Source organism: Gopherus flavomarginatus, chromosome 23 (assembly GCF_025201925.1).
Source record: "Gopherus flavomarginatus isolate rGopFla2 chromosome 23, rGopFla2.mat.asm, whole genome shotgun sequence".
Classification (NCBI taxonomy): domain Eukaryota; kingdom Metazoa; phylum Chordata; order Testudines; family Testudinidae; genus Gopherus; species Gopherus flavomarginatus.
In genome coordinates this window covers 17,560,118-17,581,803 of record NC_066639.1, presented here as the reverse complement: position 1 = coordinate 17,581,803, position 21,686 = coordinate 17,560,118, and the positions used below count along the sequence as shown (strand labels likewise).

General features: G+C 61.5%; 3 protein-coding genes across 3 annotated transcripts; 2 read left to right on the top strand and 1 right to left on the bottom strand.

Annotated features, from left to right (window-relative positions):
- The first annotated feature begins 1,789 nt into the window (after positions 1-1,789).
- PVRIG (PVR related immunoglobulin domain containing) lies at positions 1,790-7,519 on the top strand. Its single transcript, XM_050933522.1, has 5 exons — positions 1,790-1,890; positions 2,417-2,773; positions 2,946-3,093; positions 3,550-3,595; positions 4,716-7,519. The coding sequence occupies exons 1-5, from the start codon at positions 1,830-1,832 to the stop codon at positions 4,938-4,940; spliced, it is 837 nt and encodes a 278-aa protein (XP_050789479.1). The 5' UTR covers positions 1,790-1,829; the 3' UTR covers positions 4,941-7,519.
- A 4,554-nt stretch (positions 7,520-12,073) lies between these two features.
- Positions 12,074-14,337, bottom strand: LOC127039677 (paired immunoglobulin-like type 2 receptor alpha). The gene is made up of 3 exons (XM_050933523.1): positions 14,282-14,337; positions 13,520-13,897; positions 12,074-13,171 (listed from the first exon to the last, which is right to left on the bottom strand). The coding sequence occupies exons 1-3, from the start codon at positions 14,319-14,321 to the stop codon at positions 12,978-12,980; spliced, it is 612 nt and encodes a 203-aa protein (XP_050789480.1). The 5' UTR covers positions 14,322-14,337; the 3' UTR covers positions 12,074-12,977.
- A 1,978-nt stretch (positions 14,338-16,315) lies between these two features.
- On the top strand, positions 16,316-21,175 carry PILRA (paired immunoglobin like type 2 receptor alpha). The gene is made up of 6 exons (XM_050933521.1): positions 16,316-16,485; positions 17,185-17,562; positions 18,298-18,474; positions 19,024-19,051; positions 19,550-19,611; positions 20,589-21,175. Exons 1-6 carry the CDS (start codon positions 16,428-16,430, stop codon positions 20,747-20,749), a joined length of 864 nt encoding a protein of 287 aa, XP_050789478.1. The 5' UTR covers positions 16,316-16,427; the 3' UTR covers positions 20,750-21,175.
- Positions 21,176-21,686: the final 511 nt, after the last annotated feature.

Genomic DNA, 21,686 nt, shown 5'->3' with positions numbered 1-21,686 from the left:
GTTTGCTTACGAGCCTGGCATGTGGGACTTGACAAAAGCCTGACTAGAATCAATATGAATGAAGTGATCATGTGACGTGATGACAGCAACCTCAAATACAGAACAGAGATAATTAGTAAACACTTCTGCCGTCTGTATTATTACTGATGATAATTCTACTGTGTCACTCCTGTAATGAACCAATACCATTGTCAGAATTTCTTTTTGTTCCTAATGTACTTTTAAAAACACTTTTCTTTGTCCTTAACTCTGCCAGTCACAGATTTCTCCTGGTGTCTCTTCGCTTCCCTTAACAATTTTCTACAATCTCTAGCTTCGGATCCATTTTCATTACAGCCAACTTTCTCTCTCTTCCATTTATTTATTTTTACTTTTTTCTAGCTGCCTTCACTTCCTCCTCTAAACCAGGTTATTTTTCTAACCAATATGCACTTCTTCCTTTCGATGGTGGAAATGTGGCTTTCTGAGTATCATTAACTTTTTTCTAATTAAATTCTTCCTCCCAGCTGAGGTCAGGCAGAAATGTCTTCCGCTTTGTGAAACGCTCTCTTGTAAAGCGTCCAGCAGATCTAGTGCAGGTTGGGACTTTGCACGTTAGCAATGTGATAAAGCTGTGATTACGGTACCTAAAGTGACCATTCATTTTTAGTTCTGTGCTCAGTGTCTCTCTCTGCCAAGACAGGGTCTAATCGAGGATTTGCCCTGTTTCGACTGCGACGCTTTTTGAGCTAGGAAATTGTCATCTCAAGGGCAGCTCGAGACTCCAGAATACGTCACTCAACTTGCAACCCCCGTGATTCGGCAGTTCCCCCCCACACCTCGTAGATAGATGGTTACGGAGCCGGTCATCCTGTTCCTTGTGTCTGCAGCAGACACGAACTCCCATTCCATCTTGGGCTTCATGGGTTAGGACGCTGACCCAGGAGCGTTCGAGATCGTTTTCTTCCGGGTCGTCAGTAACGAAGGTGGGTCGAGTGGTTCCTTCCGGCCTCCAGCCCTGCGGTTCTGAAACACGCGTACGCACTGACACACGTGCACGGCTGTGCACTGCCCTGCGCACGGCGTGAGGCAGACATGCCCATGGGTGTGCACTCGCACAGCTGTGCACTCTCACCCCCACGCACCATCCCACCATGCACTGGGCTTGGCTGGCCCACAATGCACTGGCCTTGGCCAGCCCACAATGCACTGCGCTTGGCTGCTGACTCTGGACCCCCCACATGCCAGTTCAGTTACAAAAACTTGACTGAAAACAGAGGAGCTCTTGTGAAGTGTGTGTGGGGGGAAGTGTCCTGGGCTGTGGGGTGGGGGTGGGGGAGACATGGGCCCTCTAGGGCTCTGCAACAATCACACCCCCTAATCCCCCCCACCTAGATACTTAAGAAATGCATATGGGGAAACTGAGGCACCCACACAGTATTCAGAAAAACATAACGTCACCTCTCCCAACTGCGGACTCTGACCGCCCCGTGTAGGGTGTTGCCAGGGCTCAGCTGTGTGTGGGGGAGTCTCTGTTCCCATGCCTTCACCAGGAGCTGGGCACACCAGCTGGGACGAGGCAGGCGTGACCCTGGTGACCCGGGACTGGCGTGCCTGGCACAGGCTGTGCGAGAGCTTTGCACGGGGCTGGGTGTGCGTGCGAGGAAAAGGGACCGGCCCTGCACGATGTGGTTAGCAGCAGGCACAAGGCAGCCCATCGGTGAGGCCGGAGATGTGGGGCTGGCAGGGCCCCGGAGCCTGCGGGGCGTGTGGGAGGAGGCGCTTTCCTGTTTGCCGGCGAGGGGGGAAGCAAAAGCTGCGATTGCTGCTGCCTGTGCTCCCACGGCACCATGGCCGGGCCCGGCAGCTTCCCACTCGTCGCCCTGCTCCTCAGCCAGTGCCTGGACACCGGTCAGAGCAGGGGCCTGGGAGCCAGGACTCCTGGGTTCTCTCCCCAGCTCGGGGAGGGGAGGGGAGGCTGGTGGGTCAGAGCAGGAGGGCTGGGAGCCAGGGCTCCTGGGTTCTCTCCCCAGCTCTGGGAGGGGAGGGGGGCTGGTGGGTCAGAGCAGGAGGGCTGGGAGCCAGGACTCCTGGGTTCTCTCTCCAGCTCTGGGAGGGGAGTGGGGGCTGGTGGGTCAGAGCAGGGGGGGCTGGGAGCCAGGACTCCTGGGTTCTCTCCCCAGCTCTGGGAGGGGAGTGGGGGCTGGTGGGTCAGAGCAGGGGGGCTGGGAGCCAGGACTCCTGGGTTCTCTCCCTGGCTCTGGGAGGGGAGTGGGGGCTGGTGGGTCAGAGCAGGGGGGCTGGGAGCCAGGACTCCTGGGTTCTCTCCCCAGCTCTGGAAGGGGGCTGGGGGTTGGTGGTTAGAGCAGGGGGCTGGGAGCGAGGCAGGGGGACCAGTGGTTCTAGGGGTCTAACCCCTCTCCTCTCTCCCCACTAGGGACCAGCAAGGCAGGGCTGAAGCTCTGGGCCGAGGACCCCGTGGCCCTGGGGTCCCCCCTGCAGCTTCACTGCGCCTTCCCGGGCCAGGAGCACATCACCCTGGTGAGCTGGTGGCGCTGGGGCCAGAACTGGAGCCGTGAGGACCTGGCCGTGATACACCCCACACACGGGGCCCACGTGCTCCCCGCTGTCCGGGGCCGCCTGCGGATCACCAATGTGTCCGACGACGGGCAGGTGGGGCTCACGGTGCCCAGCCTGGAGCTCGCGCACAACGACACCAGCTACTGCTGCAAGTTCTCCACCTTCCCCTCCGGCGTGTCGGAGCAGTGCCTGCAGGTCCTGATCCCCGAGCCCGGTGCGTGGGGCAGCCGTCCCGGGCGGTGGGGTGGACGGTTGGAGGGAGGGGTGGAAGTGGGGTGCGGAGCATGGGAGGGATGGAGGGGTGAGGGGGGATGGAGGAAGGGCTGGAGGGATGGTTGGACACTCTCCGTCCCTGGACACTCTCCAATCCATCTCCCCCCCTGCAGCCACTGACCCCTCCCCGGCCCCCCACTCCTTGGGCCGCACCTTCCTGCGCCCCGACGTGCTGGGGACGCTGGGCACCGGGGGCTTCTTCCTGCTGGGGAGCGTCCTGCTGCTGGGCCACCTCCTGCGGGAGTGGACAAGGAGGCGGAGGTAGGAGACACGAACCCCCCCAATCCCAGCAACCCCCACAGCAGGACAGGGGAGGGGACAGGACACCCCTGCCTTCGGGAGGTGGCTGGGGGCCAGGACTCCTGGGTTCTCTCCCCAGTGCTGGGAGGGGAGTGGGGGCTGGTGGGTTAGACCAGGGGGGGCTGGGAGCCAGGACTCCTGGGTTCTCTCCCCAGCTCTGGGAGGGGAGTGGGGGCTGGTGGGTTAGAGCAGGGGGGGCTGGGAGCCACGACTCCTGGGTTCTCTCCCCGGCTCTGGGAGGGGAGTGGGGGCTGGTGGGTTAGAGCAGGGGGGGCTGGGAGCCAGGACTCCTGGGTTCTCTCCCCGGCTCTGGGAGGGGAGCGGGGGCTCGTGGGTTAGAGCAGGTGGGGGCTGGGAGCCAGGATGCCTGGGTTCTCTCCCCACTCCCTCACCGTACCCCCCTCTCTTTCTCTGTAGGAAACTGAAGGTCTCTCATCCCCACCCCGACCTGCCCAGCTCTCAGGTGACGCTGCCTTGCTCTCCACGGGGCTGAGGGGTGGGATGACACTGAGGACCCTGATGAGGGGGGTGCACCTCATGCACTTTGTCTGCTGGCCTGGGGCACCGAGGCCCCCGTGGCCAGTCCTCCATGGGGCAGAGGGATCAGTACGAGCCAGCCCCTGGGAGGGGGAGGGAGGGCATGGACATTAGCCGCCCCCCTGCTCTGGGACTCTACAAAGCGGATGGGCTCTGCTCTATTCACCCCCTCACACACATCTATTCACCCACCACCACCACCTAGACGCCTGCTGGAAAACATGGGCTGCAGCATCACTGAACAGGAAACCACCTCTGTTTTCAGGTCCTCGCCTGCCACTCGGCTCAGTCCCGCCCCTGTCCTGCCCCCACAGCCTGGATCCTGCAGGGCCTCCGTGGGGCACGGGTCCGGGCTGCGGCCTGAGCCCCCTAACGCACGGACCCTGCCCCAGGGAGCGTGCAGAACGGCAACCCTTTGGGACTATGTATCCCATGGTGCAGCGGGATGCCCTGCTTCATGGCAGCATCCAGCTCAGCTTCCATTGCATGCTGGGAATTGTAGTCTCCTTCGGGTGGCATGGGGAATGACACTTTGCTGGGTCCCATTGCATGCTGGGAGTTGCAGCCCCCGAGGGGCACTGGTGGATAGCTGGGCCCTGTTGCATGCTGGGAGTTTGTAGTCTCAGTGGAGAATGCTGGCCCCCATTGCATGCTGGGAGTTGCAGCCCCCTAGGGGCACAGATGGGTAGCTGGGCCCTGTTGCATGCTGGGAGTTTGCAGTCTCTGTGGGGGATGCTGGGCCCCATTGCATGCTAGGAGTTGTAGTCTCAGTGGGGGGGGCAGCTGGGCCCCATTGCATGCTGGGAGTTGTAGTCTCAGTGGGGGGGCAGCTGAGCCCCATTGCATGCTGGGAGCTTGCAGTCTCTGTGGGGGGATGCTGGGCCCCATTGCATGCTAGGAGTTGTAGTCTCAGTGGGGGGGAATGCAGGCCCCATTGCATGCTGGGAGCTTGCAGTCTCTGTGGGGGGTGCAGTGGGGGGCTCTGCCCTAGTGGGAGCGGTAAGTGGGGCAGGTCCCCCTCCCTAATGCTCATCTTGTGTTACCAGGAGACCCCCATGGCTCTGTGGGTGCAGCAGGGGCTGCCGGGGCGGCGCAACTCTTTCTCCGCCCCCTACGTACTCATCAACTTGGACTATTTCACCCCCCAGTCCAGCGCCGCAGCCCACGGGGGGCCCCTGCACCCTACTGTAGTCCCCCGGCCTGGCCGGGACAGAGGGCAGGGCCCGGGGAAGAGCAGGGCCACGCGCTGGGAGCAGGGGCGTGAGGAGTAGTGCCCGGACCTGACGCTGACTTCCTTCCCCTTGGGATTTGGCGCCCCCCAAAGCTTGAGGGACCGTCCCGCCTCTGCGAAGACAGGACGTTGTCCACCCCTCGTGCCACGCGCAGGATCCCATGGCTGGAGCCAACCTCTCCCAGAGCCACCCGCCCCAGAGCCGTTGTGACAGGATGGGAATTGTCTGGAACATTTTCTGTGGAGACTGTGTGTGCCTCAGTTTCCCCAGACACACAGCGTGGTGGGAAAAGGCGGCTCGCTCTCGGGCTGGGCACAACATAGGGGGGGCCGGCGCCGGGCTGTCCCAATCTCTGGAGACAATGGCAAAGTGAGTGACCGGGACATTTGGTACCGAGCGACCATGAACAGCCCCCGCCCGCAGGCAGCCGGCTGGGTGGGCCCAGCCAGAAAGCCAAGAACCAAGCCGGGCTGGGCTCTGGGTGACCTGGGTGGGCCAGGCTGAACCTCTGTGTTCTCCACAAATAAACCACCCGGGGGGGAAACTGGTCTCAGTGAGCCCCCCCCCGCCCCCGTTCCTCTAGGTCCTACAGATAAACATGCTGCTTGATTCGCTCTCTCGGCCAAGAGGCGGGTGCTTTGTTTGGTTCTGGCAGCGGCTGTGAGTGACGGAGTGGGCGAGTCCCCCCCCAGGGACTGGAGCTCATGGACAGCATCGGGGGGGCTGCAGGCTCCGATCTCCAGCCTGGGGAGGCGGTGAAGCCGCAGGGCTGACCCTGGAGGAAGGAGGAGACCCCCGCGGGGCTCTAGTACACTGACGGGTTCATCCTAGAGACCGTGAGAGCTGTCCCTCCCCAGTGCCACCCGCAGAGCCTTCCCCTCCCGGTGCCAGGTCTGCAGCCGTTCGCCCCTCGGTGCTGCCCTGGAGCTGGCCAGGGCATTATGGGCCATCTCGGGCCCTGGCCTGCAGGGGATGATCTTGCCCAGGTCCTGGGAGGGTCTTGGGGACAGCGACAGCTGCCCCTCGCCCCCGCCCCCCCGAACTCCTGGGTCCGTTTCAGAGCAGGGCCTCAGCAACAGTGGTTTCCTGCCTGGCCCCGGACTGCGAAGATGCTGCTGCTATGTTGTGTCACATCCTGTGGTGGTGGCTGATTTCACCCCATGGGTGTGTCACCAGCTCTGTGGTTCCTCGCAGCTCCGGCCCTGAGTGTCCGTCCATTGCTTTGTGTCTGTCTGTCTGCTTCCCGCCCACCCCTTCCCTAGGGCCCCAGCGCTCAGGGGGTAACCTGGTCTCAGCGAGGCCACCCCTGTTCCTGTAGGTCCTACAGATAAACAGGCTGCTTGATTCGCTCTCTTGGCCAGGGGGCAGGTGCTTTATTTGTTAACAGCAGCAGGGCAGGTGTTGATGCCACCTCACTGCACCCGTCTCCCGCTGCCACCACGTTCATTGCTGGTGGGTGCAGGGAGCCGTGGGGTACCCCGGGTACCAGCGCCCCTGCAGTGCATCGTGGGAGATTCCCAAGTGCTGCGGAAGATGGGAGCAGGAGGCGGAGCTGGGCCAAGCAGGAGGGCGGATTTGATCACAGGCACCACCTTGGGACCGTCAACTGATGTGCTGAAATGACCTCTGAGCCTGGTTCCCCTGCCAGCTTGGGACTCCAACACCCTGCCTTGTGGAGCCAGACACGCTAGCCTGCTTATTTAGGCTGGAGGTTTTTTTACTTTTAACTACTAGATTCCCTCCCAAGGAAGACTCACCAGGCTAGAGCAGCCATCTGTGGGAGCCTGCAGGAAGGGTCAGAACAGGGATAGGAAAAGAAGCGGTGGACACTAAGACCTAGTGGTGCCCCAAATTTTCAGGTGCCCTACGCAGCTGCCTATGTTGCCTATGCCTAAGGACGGCCCTGACCCTGGGGCGCTCTGTGTGCCGGGGGCTGGTTCCTGGGGGGTGGCCAGGACTCCGGTGTGATCGCTGAGCCCTGCCCCAGATGTGCAGGGGTCCCCAGACCCCCTCCCCCCACGGGGGGGGATACCCCGGCCCAGAGACGCTGGTTCCTCTGTGGGTCCAGCTGAGCTGCTGGGACGTGGGAAAAGGGGAACTGAGGCAGCTAATTATAGTGCAGCTTTACACCCTGGCCCCCCGGTCCCCTCCCCCACAGCTCCAGCGCCCCTCCCCCTGAGTTCCCATGTCCCCTGCAGCCCCCACCCAATTATGCAGGCCCCATGTCCTCCACCCCCTGTGCCCTATGTGCCCCCTTGTGCTCTGGAACTGCTCCCTACGAAGCCAGCCCAGACTCTGGGGGAGCCTCCTCTCTCTGGGAGCAGTCTGTCTCCTGGGGCAGCCAGCGGGCCCTGCATCCCAACGCTGTGTGTGAGACGTGACTCTCGGCCAGCCGGGAGATCAGAAGGTTTGTCAGTCGACAGGAACACGGCATAGTGTAGAACCGATATATGAAATTGTTTTTAATTGTTCACTTTATCAATATAACTTCTGTTTGCTGTTCGCCATCCACTGCACTTGCCTACATTGTACCTTCTGTTCACTGTTTGCCATAGTGTAATTCAAACCCCGTTTTCAAACACTCACTCCATTTTGTAAAAGCTTCCTCCAACCTTCAATTGTGCAAACCCTGCTGTAATCTTATTAGTTTAGTTTCGCTGTGTGACTGAGGCATGGATGGATGATGGAATCAAACTCCAGCCCCAGCCTGTCCTGATGAGATAAAAGTTCAAACCCCACCGGCTGAAGATGCAGACAAGAGCCCTAACAAAGTAAGAGGAGTCCACCCTAAAGAGAAAAGGTACAATAGAAGGAAGATCAAAGCCAGGTCCAACGCTGAAAGTCAGGCCTGCAATTGACGGGTGATCAATCACCACACCCAGAGGCACCCTGACACAGCAAGACCTAGAGACTCTGGATTCAAACTAAAGCCTACAAGAAGGATGGGTGAGATGGGAGATGTTGGAGGGTAATGTTCTGCTGCCAACATGGACGGGCATCGGTGCAGGCCCAACAGAGACCCAACTCGTCCTTGTGCCCGGCTTTCCTGGCCAGTTACCGCCACGAGCTACGAACCCAAGCTGGGAAATCAAGCCATGAACTCGAGCTATGTCCAGGACTGGGAACTATGCAGCAGCTGCAGAACGAACGAACACGTGTGTGTGTGTGTGTGTGTGTGTGTATAGGTATTAGGTATAATGTGCGTGTATAAGGATTAAGATATTAGTTATTGATCATAGATCAGATTGTTATCAGAATAAATGTGGCATCTTTGTCTTGCCCCCGGAAAAGATCCTGTGCAGTTTTGTCTGTACAACAATAGAGCGGAACTCGTCAGCACAAACATCAGTGACTTTCAGCCAAGTCCATTTGGGGGGCCCCCGGGCAGGATGCCCAGGGCTCCCCCTCTTCCAGTCTCCCCACAGCAGACTGTCCTGAGCTGTGCTGCTGCCAGCGTGCCCATTGCTCCTCCTCTGGTCTTTGTCCTGCTTCCCGGGTCACCTGGTCGCATCCCTCCACTGGTTCTCTGGTTAGGAAGGGCCCCGTCCATCGCCTACCTGCAGACAGCTGGGCAGCCTCACCTGCTCCCGAGGGCCTCCGTAAAAGTCACACACCCAACTCCCACCATCAAGGCACTGGTGCAGTACACAGGGAAACTGAGGCACACACAGCATTGGTACAGGACAGTAAGACTCACATGCAACATAACAAGGTGAAAAACACCCCACATCGTCACATTGGGCTGCCGGCACAGGACGTGACACTGGCTTCCTTCCCCTCGGGACTCGGCGCCCCGCAAAGCTTGAGAGACCATTGTGACATTCTCTACCTGGGGGGAGCCTCCTGTAACCTCCATATTTCTTATTTTCATATCATCATGATCTCACCTATAACGCGTGCCTTGTAAGGTATCGGGGGAAAGGTTATGAGCTGCTGGAAGTCATTTCTCTCTCCAGATATGTCTGTCATTGATGCATATGAAGTTATGGGAACTGTGTTGTGTGGTTGCCACTAAAATGTGCTGTAAGTTGGGGGAACCAGTCAGATATTAGCTCCCCAGAGGCAACAGCAAGGAAAGTAACCAGTGCCCAGGCGGGTGTCAACCAACCCTTGTCCAGCAAGGGAGCTACATTGCAATGACGCACCTGCCTGAGGCCCCACCAAGGGAATTGCTCAGCCTTGCTTAGAGAGACCCGGTAATGCTCCCCTGGCTCTGAAGGGGAGGGGGCAATACCAAGAGGGAAGAAAAGACACGATAAAAGGGAGAGACGTTTGCCAGGCTCTCGCTCTCTCTTCCACCTCCAGCTACAGACACCAGCGCCAAGTGACTGGAGCGCTGATCGAAGGGGACAGCCTGGCTGAAGAGCAGCCAGCCAGCCTGTGGTGGAAAACATCCAGGTTTGTCAGTATCGGGGGGTAGGCGTGTTAGTCTGTAGCCACAAAAACAAGGAGTCTGGTGGCACCGTAAAGATTTATTTGGGCATAAGCTTCCGTAGGTAAAAACCCCACTTCTTCAGATGTGGGTTGCTTCTGAAGAATCAGATCGGATGCATCTGAAGAAGTGGGTTTTTTACCCACAAAAGCTTCTGCCAAAATAAATCTGTTAGTTTTTAAGGTGCCATCAGACTCCTGGTTGTTTGTGAGTTTGTCAGGGCATTGAAAGTGTTACGATCAGCATAGAATGCGTTTGCTTTGACTTCACTTGTTGTGCTTTGACTTATAATCACTTCAAATCTATCTTTAGCATTAATAAATCTGTCTGTTTATTCTGCCTGAAGCCGTGCGTTTGGTTTGCAGCGTGGCAGAGACTCCCCTTGGGATAACAAGCCTGGTACATATCAGTTTCTTTGTTAAATTGACGAGCTCATATAAGCTTGCAGCATCCAGCGGGCACAGCTGGGCACTGCCAGATGGAGGTTCCCAGGGTCGTGTCTGGGACCAGAGATATTGGCCAGTGTCATTCGGCTGCACGATCCAAGGAGCAGCTGACACGCCAGAGGCTGTGCGTGACCAGCCCAGGAGTGGGGGCTCTCCCAGCAAAGCAGGGTCAGGCTGGCTCCCAGAGTCAAGGATTGGGGTGACCTAGCAGATCATCGGTCCGGATAACACCAGAGGGGAACATCACAACCGTCCCCACCTCTGTGAAGACAGGATATTGTCCACCCCTCATGCCATACATGGGACCTCATGGCTGGAGCCAACTCCTCCTGGTGCCACCAGCCCTGGAGCCGTTGTGACGGAGTGGGAATTTTCTGTAACATTTACTGTGAAGACTGTGCCTGCCTCAGTTTCCCCCATATGCAGTGTGGTGGGAAAAGGCGGCTCGCTCTCAGGCTGGGCATGCCACAGGGGGGACCGGTGCCTGGCTGTCTTGGGTCTCTGGAGACAATGGCAAACCCAGTTGTGACAAAGTCGGGTTTTATTCATCTTGTTATGTTGCATGTGAGTCTTACTGTCCTATACTAATACCGTGTGTGCCTCAGTTTCCTTGTGTGCTGCACCAGTACTTTGGGGGGGTGATTTTGCTGAGGCCCTGGGGCAGGTGAGGCTGTTGGCACTTGTGTAACCTGAGACCTGGGAGGGGGGTGAGACCAGGTGACACCTTTGGCCCAGGAAGCGAGACACAGAGAAGGAGGAGGAGTATGAGGGGCTGTCGGAGGTCAACCGAGATGCTGATGGGGAGTGACCTGGCAGATTGGCCGGATGGCCCCTGGAGCGCCCTAGTCATCACCTATAGCCAGATCCAGCGAGGGACCCTCTGCCCTGATACCGGGGGCTGTGCCCTGCTGGGGGTGTCGGTTCCCCACTGCAGAGGGAAGGACCTGAGGAAGAACAAACCGCCTGGGACGGACACTTCAAGGTCATCGGACAGGTGAACGAGGTGAACTATGTGGTGGAACTGTCCATCCGGGCACACAGCTGCCGGGTGCACCATGTCAACGTGATGAAGCCAAACTGGGACAGGGAGAAGTTGGTGCTGGCTGTGGGTGGCCAGTGGCAGGAGTAGGGAGATGATCCCCTGATTGATCTATTCCCTGAGACTGGGGCCGGCCCTTGCTGGGATCAATTCCCCTCTCCGATCGGACCTGCTAACCCTGGCCCAGAAGGCTGAGATCCGAGAGGTGCTGGGTTCATACCGGCAGCTGTTCTCCCACCGGCCTGGGCTGATTAACCTGACTGTCCACAGGGTGGAGACAGGAGCCCGCGTAAGATGCTTCCTGTTCTGGGTGTCAGGGAAAAGAGCCTAGAACCTGGAGAGCGAGATCGGGGAGATGCTGGTCTCAGGGGTGATCCAGCCATCCGCCAGCCCCTGGGCCTCTCCCGTGATGTACCCCGACCATTCGCCCCAATGGGGCTACACCAGATGAAAGGGGCCAATGCCAAGCTCCTGAGGTGGAGTCTCCAGCTTCCGGATTACGACATGGACATGGGTTCCTCCTAGAGACCGTGAGAGCCATCCCCTCCCGGTACCGGCACCAGAGCTGTCCCTGCTCGGTGCCACGCCAGGGTCTCGCTTTCATGCTCTTGTGCGACACTTTGAGATACCGATTCCCCGTCCCTCTGTGACGCCCGGGGCATTAAGGGCCCTGGCCCCCAGGGGATGATCTTGGCCAGATCCTGGGAGGGTCGTGGAGATGGTGACAGCTCCCCCCCTGCCCCCAAACACCTGGGTCCATTTCAGAACAGGGCCTCAGCAGCAGTGGTTTCCTGCCCTGGGACACGAGGATGGTGCTGATAAAAGGGTAGGGGAAGCGGATGTTGTGTGGCATCCTGTGGTGGTGGCCTATTTCATCCCGTGGGCACGTCACCAGCACTGCGGTTCCTCGCAGCTCCGGCCCTGACTGTGCGTCCGTCACTCTGTATCTGTGCCTGCTGCCTGCCCATCCCTTCCCCTGGGCCCTGCTGCTCAGGGGGAAAACCCGTCTCAGCGAGGCCCCCTCCCCTCTTCCTGTAGGTCCTACAGATAAACAGCCTGCTTGATTTGCTCTCTCAGCCAGGGAGAGAGTGCTTCGTTTAATAAATAATATATAGAGATATTCCTATCTCATAGGGCTGGGAGGCACCCCAAAGGGTCATTGAGTCCAGCCCCCTACCTTCGCCAGCAGGACCAAGTACTGATTTTGCCCCAGATCCCTAAGTGGCCCCAGCAAAATAAAACAAAATCACACACGTCTGAGCCTAGTATATTAAGAAACTTAATACAGCTCAAATCTCACCCTCAGAGTCGTTCCAATGAGCTTCTGTAACAGACCAGACTCCTTCCTAGTCTGGGCTCGGTCCTTTCCCCGGTGCAGCCCTTGTTCCAGCCCAGGTGGTGGCTGGGGGATTGCTCATGACTGGCCCCCTTTGTCCTGCTCCAACCCCTCTTATAGCTTTGGCACAGGGCGGGAATCTTTTGTCTCTCTGGGCCCCCCCCCCCACTAAATGGAAAAGCCCCGGGTTTGAGATGGGTTCCAGTTCCAGGTGACATGGGCACATGTCCTGTGGGACCCCCAAGCTCCATCCTTCCTGGCCTGACTCACAGGAAGACTTACAGGTAAAACAGAGCCATTTACAGCCAATTGTCCTGGTTGATGGGAGCCATCAAGCTTCCAAAGCACCATTAATGGCCCCCACTTTGCACAATTACAATAGGCCCTCAGAGTTCTATTTCTTCTTTCTAGTCCCAGATAGAAGAGTGGTACATTTATACAAACAGGATGGTCACACTCAGCAGATTACAAGCTCTGTAATGATACCTTACAAGAGACTTTCGCATGAAGCATATTCCAGTTACATTATAGTCACGCTCATTAGCATATTTCCATACAATCATATGGAGTGCAACGTCATCCCCCCCTCTATCTAGCTATCCCCACACTCCCCCCTCCCCTCCATGCACACTATCCATCCCTCTCTGCTCTGGCTAGTGGGTGTTTTGCTGGAGGATAACAGCCATTCTACTGCTGCTGGACGGTGTCATTCCCCTGGGATGCCTGGCCAAGAGCTCTGCACCAGGGAGGTGAGTTTGAATCCTGATGCCGACGGTGCGTCGCTCCCAGACACCCTCCCGGTGACGCTTTTCGGGCTGTGACCTCAGCCCAGCCGCCGGCCCAGGGCAAAGACCACGACAGAGACGCCGGCCTTGGAAAGCAGCAGGACGAGGCCGATGAGGACGAGGCGAACAGTGTTGATGCGTCGGGGGTAGGTTCTCCTTGCACCCCCCACATCAGTTGTGACCATTTCTGGGTGCCACCATGTGCTGTTGGTGGGGCTGGGAGCTTCCCGCCCTGGGGAAGGAGCAGGGACAGCAGGTGAGTCCGGGCTCCCCTGGCAAATTCTGTCCCCCCAAACCCACCCACTCCCCTGCTCAAAGGGTGCAGTGACCCCTTACCCCCCAGCCCTCCGGATATGGGGGGTCTCTGCTCCCCTTTATGGCCCCCAAGATATGGGAGACTCTACTTCCCCCAACAGCCCCCTGGATATGGTGGGATCCTGCTTCCTCCCACATCCCATATGGATATGGGTGACCTCCCCTTCCCCATGGATGTGGGGGATCTGTGCCTGGTAACAGCTCTCTCTCTCTCTCTCCCCCCTACGTGGCATCCCGGTGCACCCCACGGCTCATCCCCTCTCACCTGTCACTGTGAGTTGGGTCCCAGGGAGGCTGCACCAGTGCTCCCATTTGCCATTGTTCTTCTGCACCCGGACTTGGCAGACGTACTCGCTGGCGTCCGACTCCTGCAGCCGGTCGATGCGGATCGAGGCCGTTCGGCTCCCCCATGGGTCCCCGACCAGGGCGATGCGGCCCCTGTAATCCCAGCGGGTGAACCCCTCGGTGTGATTGTAGATAAACTGGCCATAGTACCCGCCTCGTCTCCAGTAAACCCGGAGGTCCCACAGCGGCTCGATCTCACGGGGGTAGGTGAAGGCGCAGGGCAGGGTGACGGAGCCCCCGGCCGGCGCCGACAGGGACTCGGGCTGGGTTATCGTGTACCGGGGATCCTGGGCAGCCACTGCAAAGAGCCCCAGAGACACAGTCCTGTCACAGCAGCCAGCCCCGGGGTCCCACCCGCAGCCAGTGGGGCACAAACACCCCCCAGCCCCCTTCCAGCCCCCCAGCCCCCACACTGCACAAGCCAGCCCAGCCCCAGGCCCCCCCCCATTGAGCCCCTCCCCATGCCCCCTCCCCATCCCCATTCACCCCGCCGCAGCCAGCCCCTCCCTGTGCCCGTGCCCCATTCCCCTACCCCTGCCAGCCGCTCCCAGTGTCCCCGCCCCATTCCCATGCCCCTCCTCCCTCCCTGTCCCCCCAGCATCCCCTGCTCTTCGGGTCTCGCCAGTGACAAGGGGGCCATGCCCCAGTTCTGTGCACTCCCGTGCCACGCCCCAGGGCTCACCCCCCACCAGGGACAGCAGCAGCAGCAGCTCCCGGCTCATGGCCCCACTGGCTCTGCTCCCCACCCCGCCCTGCTTATTTGAGGAAGCTGGTGACACCTTGGGCCTTCCTGTGTGAAATCCCCCCCCTGACGTGGGCCAATGAGACACTGCACGGGGGGGGGCGGGAGGAGGGGGTAGCAGGGGTCAGGACTCCTGGGTTCTCTCCCCAGCCCTGGGAGGGGAGTGGGGGCTGGTGGTTAGAGCAGGGGGGGCTGGGAGCCAGGACTCCTGGGTTCTCTCCCCAGCTCTGGGAGGGGAGAGGCGGCTGGTGGGTTAGAGCAGGGGGGGCTGGGAGCCAGGACTCCTGGGTTCTCTCCCCAGCTCTGGGAGGGGAGAGGCGGCTGGTGGGTTAGAGCAGGGGGGGCTGGGAGCCAGGACTCCTGGGTTCTCTCCCCAGCCCTGGGAGGGGAGTGGGGGCTGGTGGTTAGAGCGGGGGGGGGCTGGGAGCCAGGACTCCTGGGTTCTCTCCCTGGCTCTGGGAAGGGGAGTGGGGGCTGGTGGGTCAGAGCAGAGGGGCTGGGAGCCAGGACTCCTGGGTTCTCTCCCCGGCTCTGGGAGGGGAGTGGGGGCTGGTGGGTCAGAGCAGGGGGGCTGGGAGCCAGGACTCCTGGGTTCTCTCCCCGGCTCTGGGAGGAGAGTGGGGGCTGGTGGGTTAGAGCAGGGGGGGCTGGGAGCCAGGACTCCTGGGTTCTCTCCCTGGCTTTGGGAAGGGGAATGGGGGCTGGTGGGTCAGAGCAGGGGGCCTGGGAGCCAGGACTCCTGGGTCCTCTCCCCAGCTCTGGGAGGGGAGAGGCGGCTGGTGGGTTAGAGCAGGGGGGGCTGGGAGCCAGGACTCCTGGGTTCTCTCCCCAGCTCTGGGAGGGGAGTAGGGGCTGGTGGGTCAGAGCAGGGGGGCTGGGAGCCAGGACTCCTGGGTTCTCTCCCCGGCTCTGGGAAGGGGAGTGGGGGCTGGTGGGTCAGAGCAGGGGGGGCTGGGACCCAGGACTCCTGGGTTCTCTCTCTGGCTCTGGGAGGGGAGTGGGGGCTGGTGGTTAGAGCAGGAGGGGCTGGGAGCCAGGACTCCTGGGTTCTCTCCCTGGCTCTGGGAGAGGAGCGGGGTCAGGTGGTTAGAGGAGGAGGGGTAGGTTGGGGGGCCAACTGGGGGCAGAACCTGAGTCTGGCTGGGTCAGAGGGTCTGGGAACAGGCTGGGGGCAGGAGTGGGGGGAAGGGCCAGGTCACCATCACAGCCGGGTTACTGCGGCCTGCTGCCCCGTGAGGTTTGGTTTCACACCAGTTCACAAGTGCTAGTGACTTTGTGGTGGCCCGTATGCTGGGGGGTGGTTCCCGGGGGGTGGCCAGGACTGCGGTGTGATCGCTGAGCCCTGCCACAGATTTGCAGGGGTCCCCAGACCCCCTCCCCCTACAGGGGGGGATACCCCCCGGCCCAGAGACACTGGTTCCTCTGCGGGTCCAGCTGAGGTGCTGGGTCGTGGGAAAAGGGGAACTGGGGCAGCTAATTATAGTGCAACTTGGCACTCCGCCCCCCCGGTCCCCTCCCCCACAGCTCCAGTGTCCCTTCCCCCAGCCCCCCCCGGTCTCTTCCCCCACAGCTCCAGCGTCCCTTCCTCCCTCCCCCACAGCTCCAGCATCCCTTTTGCCCCCCAGTCCCCTCCCCCACAGCTCCGGCGTCCCTCCTACCCCGAGTTCCCATGTCCCCTGCAGCCCCCCACCCAATTATGCAGGCCCCAACGATTCCCCCATGTCCTCCAGCCCCCCTGTGCCCTACATGCCCCCTGCAGCCCCCATCCCCTGAATGACACCTGGCCCTGCACCCCAGGGCCCAGTGCCCACCCCAGCTGTGTGGGCCGGGGGCAGCTGGGAAGCTCCCACCACGGGGCTGGTGGTGGAAGGGAAGTGACTACGACGCTGGTCTGCTCTGTGCCCAATTGCCCAATTTCTCCCCCCCCCCCGCCGCACCCGCCTCCCTCGGTTTCCTCCTCGCGGTATTGCAACCAGCTCCCGCGTCCTGTTTTCCAGCTTGCGTCCGGCCCCCGCCCTGGTCAGGGGTGCTGGGCGGGGTGGCCAGAGCTCCGGGGAGTCAGAGGCCCAGCCCCGTGCACCCAGAGATGCTGCTGCCACCGGGACACCCAGCCCTGCTGCTCCTGGCGGGGATCCTGCTTGGAGGTAGGTGTGCTCGGCCAGTGCCAAATCCTCAGGGCAGGGGCCCATCTGCCCCGGCCTCCCGGCTTCCCCAGGGACCCATCTCCCCCGGCTTCCCCAAGGGCCCATCTCCCCCGGCCTCCTGACTTCCCCGTGGCCCATCTCCCCCGGCTTCCCCAGGGGCCCATCTCACCTGGCCTCCCTAGGGGCCCATCTTCCCCAACCTCCTGGCTTCCCCAGGGGCCTATCTCCCCCAGCCTCCCGGCCTCCCCAGGGCCCATCTCACCCGGTCTCCCGGCCTCCCCAGGGGCCCGTCTCCCACAGCCTCCCAGTCTCCCCAGGGGCCCATCACCTCTGGCCTCTCGGCCTCCCCAGGGGCCCATCTCCCCCGGCCTCCCGGCCTCCCCAGGGGCCCGTCTCCCCAGGCATCTTGTTCCCCAGCAGAAGGAGTGAGCTGGGCCTGGCTCTGATCCGGGACAGGGCCCAGCTCCAGCTGCTTGGGAGGAAGCCCTGCGATGAGGATGTGACCTGGTTCCCGGGGAAATGCCTGGCACGATGGGCACCCAGTGGTGGTTCCCAGGCACGACAGGATACCAACAACTAATAATAAACCCACCTGCCCTATTGCTTGGGTCCGGGGGTCCCCTCTGCACCCGACTGGCTGCGAGTGGGACCCTGGGGCCGGCCGCAGTGACAGGAGTGTGTCTCTGGGGCTCTTTGCAGTGGCTGCCCAGGATCCCCGGTACACGATAACCCAGCCCGAGTCCCTGTCGGTGCCGGCCGGGGGCTCCGTCACCCTGCCCTGCGCCTTCACCTACCCCCGTGAGATCGAGCCGCTGTGGGACCTCCGGGTTTACTGGAGACGAGGGGGATTCTATGGCCAGTTTATCTACAATCACACCGAGGGGTTCACCCGCTGGGATTACAGGGGCCGCATCGCCCTGGTCGGGGACCCATGGGGGAGCCGAAGGGCCTCGATCCACATCAACCGGCTGCAGGAGTCGGACACCAGCGAGTACGTCTGCCAAGTCCGGGTGCAGACGAACAATGGCCAATGGGAGCACTGGCGCAGCCACCCTGGGACCAACCTCACGGTGACAGGTGCCCCCCCCCCGGCTTCCCCCATGTCTCCTGCTCCTACCCAGCTTCACACCCTCCTGTGTCCTGGTGAATCCCACCCCCATCCCCAGCCCTGAGACCCTCTGTGTGTTCCCAGCTCCCTGAGCACTGCGCCCCAAATCCATGGCACCCCATGGCTGGAGCTCAGGGGCACCCCCACCGAGATCCCTTCCCATGCCCGGCTGTGTCCTCCCCCGTCCGCCTGGGCGTCCCCTTTTCTGGATCGGTCTCTGGCCCCATCCCACAGCAGCGGGGTATGTCGGTGAGTGAATGTTTGTGCCAGAACAAGTGTCAGTTGTGCGGCAGTGAGTGTGCAATGATGCACATGCATGAACATGTTTGTGTAAATGAGTGTGTGGGAATGTGTCAGAGCAGCAGCATTGGTGAGTGTGCAAGGATGGATGTGCATGAATGTGCGTGTGCAAACATGCATGTTCCAAAATGAGCGTGTGTCTGACTGTGCAGGGCTGAGGGTGTCTGGGTGTGGGAAGCACAAGCGTGTGAGTGTGTGTGTGAGAACACGTGCGTCCATGGTACAGTGTCTCCTAGGGAGGGCCTGGTGTCCACAGACATGCTGCACATGCTCGCACACCTGGGATGTGCGCTGAATGTGTGAGAGCCAGAGCTTGTGTGTGTGAGTGTGTGCCTCTGGCTGTGCACACACGTGGGCGAGGGGCCACATCTTGACCTACTGCCCCCCCTTGGTCTCGCTCCCAGCCCAAGCCTCTACAACCCATGTCCCCTCGACGGAGCAGGTGACGACCCCAGCCACAGCTACGACGCAGCGGCCAGCCGGGCTGGGGGCAGCCCCGGTGATTGGGGGGGCGCTGGCGGGGGCCATCCTGCTGGCCGGGATCATCGGGCTGGCCGTGTATGGAGCCCAGAAGAGAACAGGTACCGGCACCCCTGGGGGTGCAGCTCGGGGTGGGGGGACACAAACCACCAGGGCATCCAGCCCCTCATTGGTCAGCCCCAAGGGAGCAGCCGGGTACCCGTGCAAGGCATTGTGGGAAATTCCCTGGGCACTGCAGGGATGGGAACAGCGAGAGGAGGCAAACCCTGAGCCAGGCATGTCCGGCACGTGTGTGTATCCTGCTGGGAGTGTGACACGGGCAGTAAGGTGTGATCCTAACCAGAATGCACTGCTCCCGCTGCTGCATCATGAGATACAAAGCGTGACTGTCCGTCCATCCATCCACCCCATCTATCTATCTATCTTTTCCCAGCCACCCCCTCTATCTATCCATCCCCACCCACCCCCTCTATCTATCCATCTAGCCCCATCCACCCCCTCTATCTATCCATCCACTCCCATCCACCCCCTCTATCTATCTATCTATTCCCAGACACCCCCCATCTCCCTGAGCCCCCCACACTCTGCCCCCGGCATTGCCCCCCATGGGGTGTACCTGGGGGCTATTAACTCCTCTCCCTTTCTTTCAGGCGGTCGGCAGAAAGACCCCTCGGCCCGGTGAGTCTCCCCTTTCTGCTCCCCGCTGCCCACCAACCCAAGGGGCCTGATCCTGCACCCAAGGGGGCTGCGGAAGGGCTGGATCCAGAGCTGTGGAGCCCCATACGTAGGGGTTTCTGGACAGCTGGAAACTCCAGCCCCTGGCCTGGGGCCCCAGATAAAAATAAAGGGTGCAGGGGGGGCTCCTGCAGGGGGCCCATATTCCCTCTTGGGGGGCTGAATTAGCCCCTCTGAGCCCCGTGCCCCCTGATTTACAACCCTCCATTGCCTATGCCCCATGTGAGGCAGCAGCCTCCAGCACCTCTGCAGGGGATTGCCCCAGTCTTCAGCAGCTGTGCCCATCCCCCTGGCATCAGGCCTGTGGCCGAGTGACACCAGCCCCAGCTGCTCCCCACTCATCCCCCGCAGCTGCCAGCCAGTGCCGATGGGGGTGGGGGGCTGGGGCCCACTTGGCCCTGGGGGCCCCCACCAGTGACTGTCCGTGGGTCTGTCTTGCAGGAGGGCACATGGCCAGTTGCAGGCCGAAGGCGGAGGCGAGTACATGGAGATCGGGGTGGGAGGTGAGAGCCCCTGGGGTGCCCCTGAAGGGCACCCGTCCCCTTCTCCTGTCCCTCCCCCCCCCCCAGCCACCCCGTCCCCTCTGCCCATCCCCCTCCATCTGCCCCGTCCCCATCCCCTTCTCCCGTCCCTCCCCCCTCCAGCCACCCTGTCCCCTCTGCCCACCCCCCTCCATCTGCCCCAAACCCTCTACCCATCCCCCTCCAACCATCCACACCGTCCCTTTTACCCATCCCTCCCCACCGCACCCCCCTCTATCCACACCGTTCCTTCTGCCAATCCCCTTCTCCATCTGCCCCATCCACTTCTATCTGTCCCTCCCCCTCTATCCATCCCCCTCCATCTGCCCTGTCCCCTCTGTCCGTCCCCCTCCTTCTGCCCCACCTCCTCCATCCCTCTCTCCCTCCTTCCATCTCCCTCTATCCCCGTCCCTCTCCATCCATCCCCCTCTATCCGCCCCATCCCCTCTGCCTCTGCCTGTCCCTCCCCAGCCCCTCTGCCTGTCCCCCTCCATCTATCTACCCACCCCCTCCTACCTGACTCCATCCATCCCTGTCCCTGTTCCTCCACCCCACCCCTTCTATCCATCCACCCCAGGCCCCCCGCCCTCCCCTCTCCCTCTCTCCATCTCCCTTCCCCTCACTCACTCCCCATCTCTGTCCCACTCCACCCCATCCATCCCCCCAGCCTCCTCCATCCAGCCAACCCCTCCCTCCCTCCAGCCCCCATCCCTTCACTCACCCCAGCTCCCCTCTGTCCCCCCTGCCCTCGCCCCTCCCTCTCTCTGTCCCCCTCCCCCTTACTCACTCCCCATCTCTGTCCCCCTCCATCCCCTCCATCCCCCAGCCTCCTCCACCCATCCAACCTCCTCCCTCCCTCCAGTCCCCATCCCTTCACTCATCCCAGCCCCCCTCTGTCCCTCGCCCCCAGCCATACCCTGCTGTCCCCAGCCCGGCTCACGCCCCACCTCTCATTCCAGGCCAGGATGTCCCCCAGCCCCAGCGCCCCCCGGACCCCGAGGAACCCGGCTTGCTCTACGCCGCCCTGGCCTTCTCGGAGCCTGGCACTGCCCCAAGGCAGCCAGAGCCCCGCGGGGCCCCCACGGACGAGACCCTTTACTCAGCCGTCCGGGTCCACTAGGGCCAGGGGGAGCCTGGATCCCCAGGGGAGGGGCTGGGGGCTGGAGAAGGGCCACCCTGGAGGGAAAGGGCAGGTAATGGGAGGGGGGAGAGCTGGATTGAGGGCGAATGGGGGGTGGTCCCTGAGTTGGAGCTGGGTTGGACATGGGGGCCTGGGGGGGGCCTGCATTGTGAGGTTTGGGGGGGCAGAGCCTGGGGGAGGTTTGGGGGTGTCTCCCTCCAGGTGTTTCCTCCATTCTTCTCCAAGGAGCATGTGGGGGGGCAGGGCCCAAGCCCTGTGGGGCCCAGACCAGGCTGGAAGCTGGGACCCCCCATCGTGGGAGGATTGTCCCCCTCCCCCAGGGCTGTGTGTGTGTGTCTGTCTGATCGTCTGTCCAGGGGCAGGGCCTGGCCTGCCCCTCACCCCAATAAAGCCTGTCTGACCTTTGGAGTGTGTGGGTGTGTACCGCAGCGGTGTGTGTCACACAACTTGCACACTGTCTGCACCCCCAGCCACCCCCGACACCCCCACACACTGGGCCTGCTCCGCAGAGACCTGCCCCCCCCCACTGTGCTACACACACACACACCACACACACACAGTGTGAAATCTGCCCTCCTCATTGGAGGGGGGCAACCTGGTCCCGCGCCAGGGGTCTGAATTCCCCCTGCATTTACTGCCCCATCTCAGTGCCCCTCCCCTCTGCTAAGCCCCCCAGCCCCTGTGTCTGACCTGGGAGCCCTCAGCCCCCTGTGTGCTCCCCACAGTGAGTCCCCCTGGGTAGGACCCCCGGGGACCCCTGTGACACCCCCAAAAGGGCTCTGTCCCCCCCCCCCCACAGGCAGCCGGGTTCTGAGCCATGGGGAATGTGGTGTAGGACCGAGGTTGTTAGCACCGGGAGCAGGGACCTGCAGCAGTGTCCGTCTAGGAGGGGACCCAGAGCCTCAGCCTCTGCCCC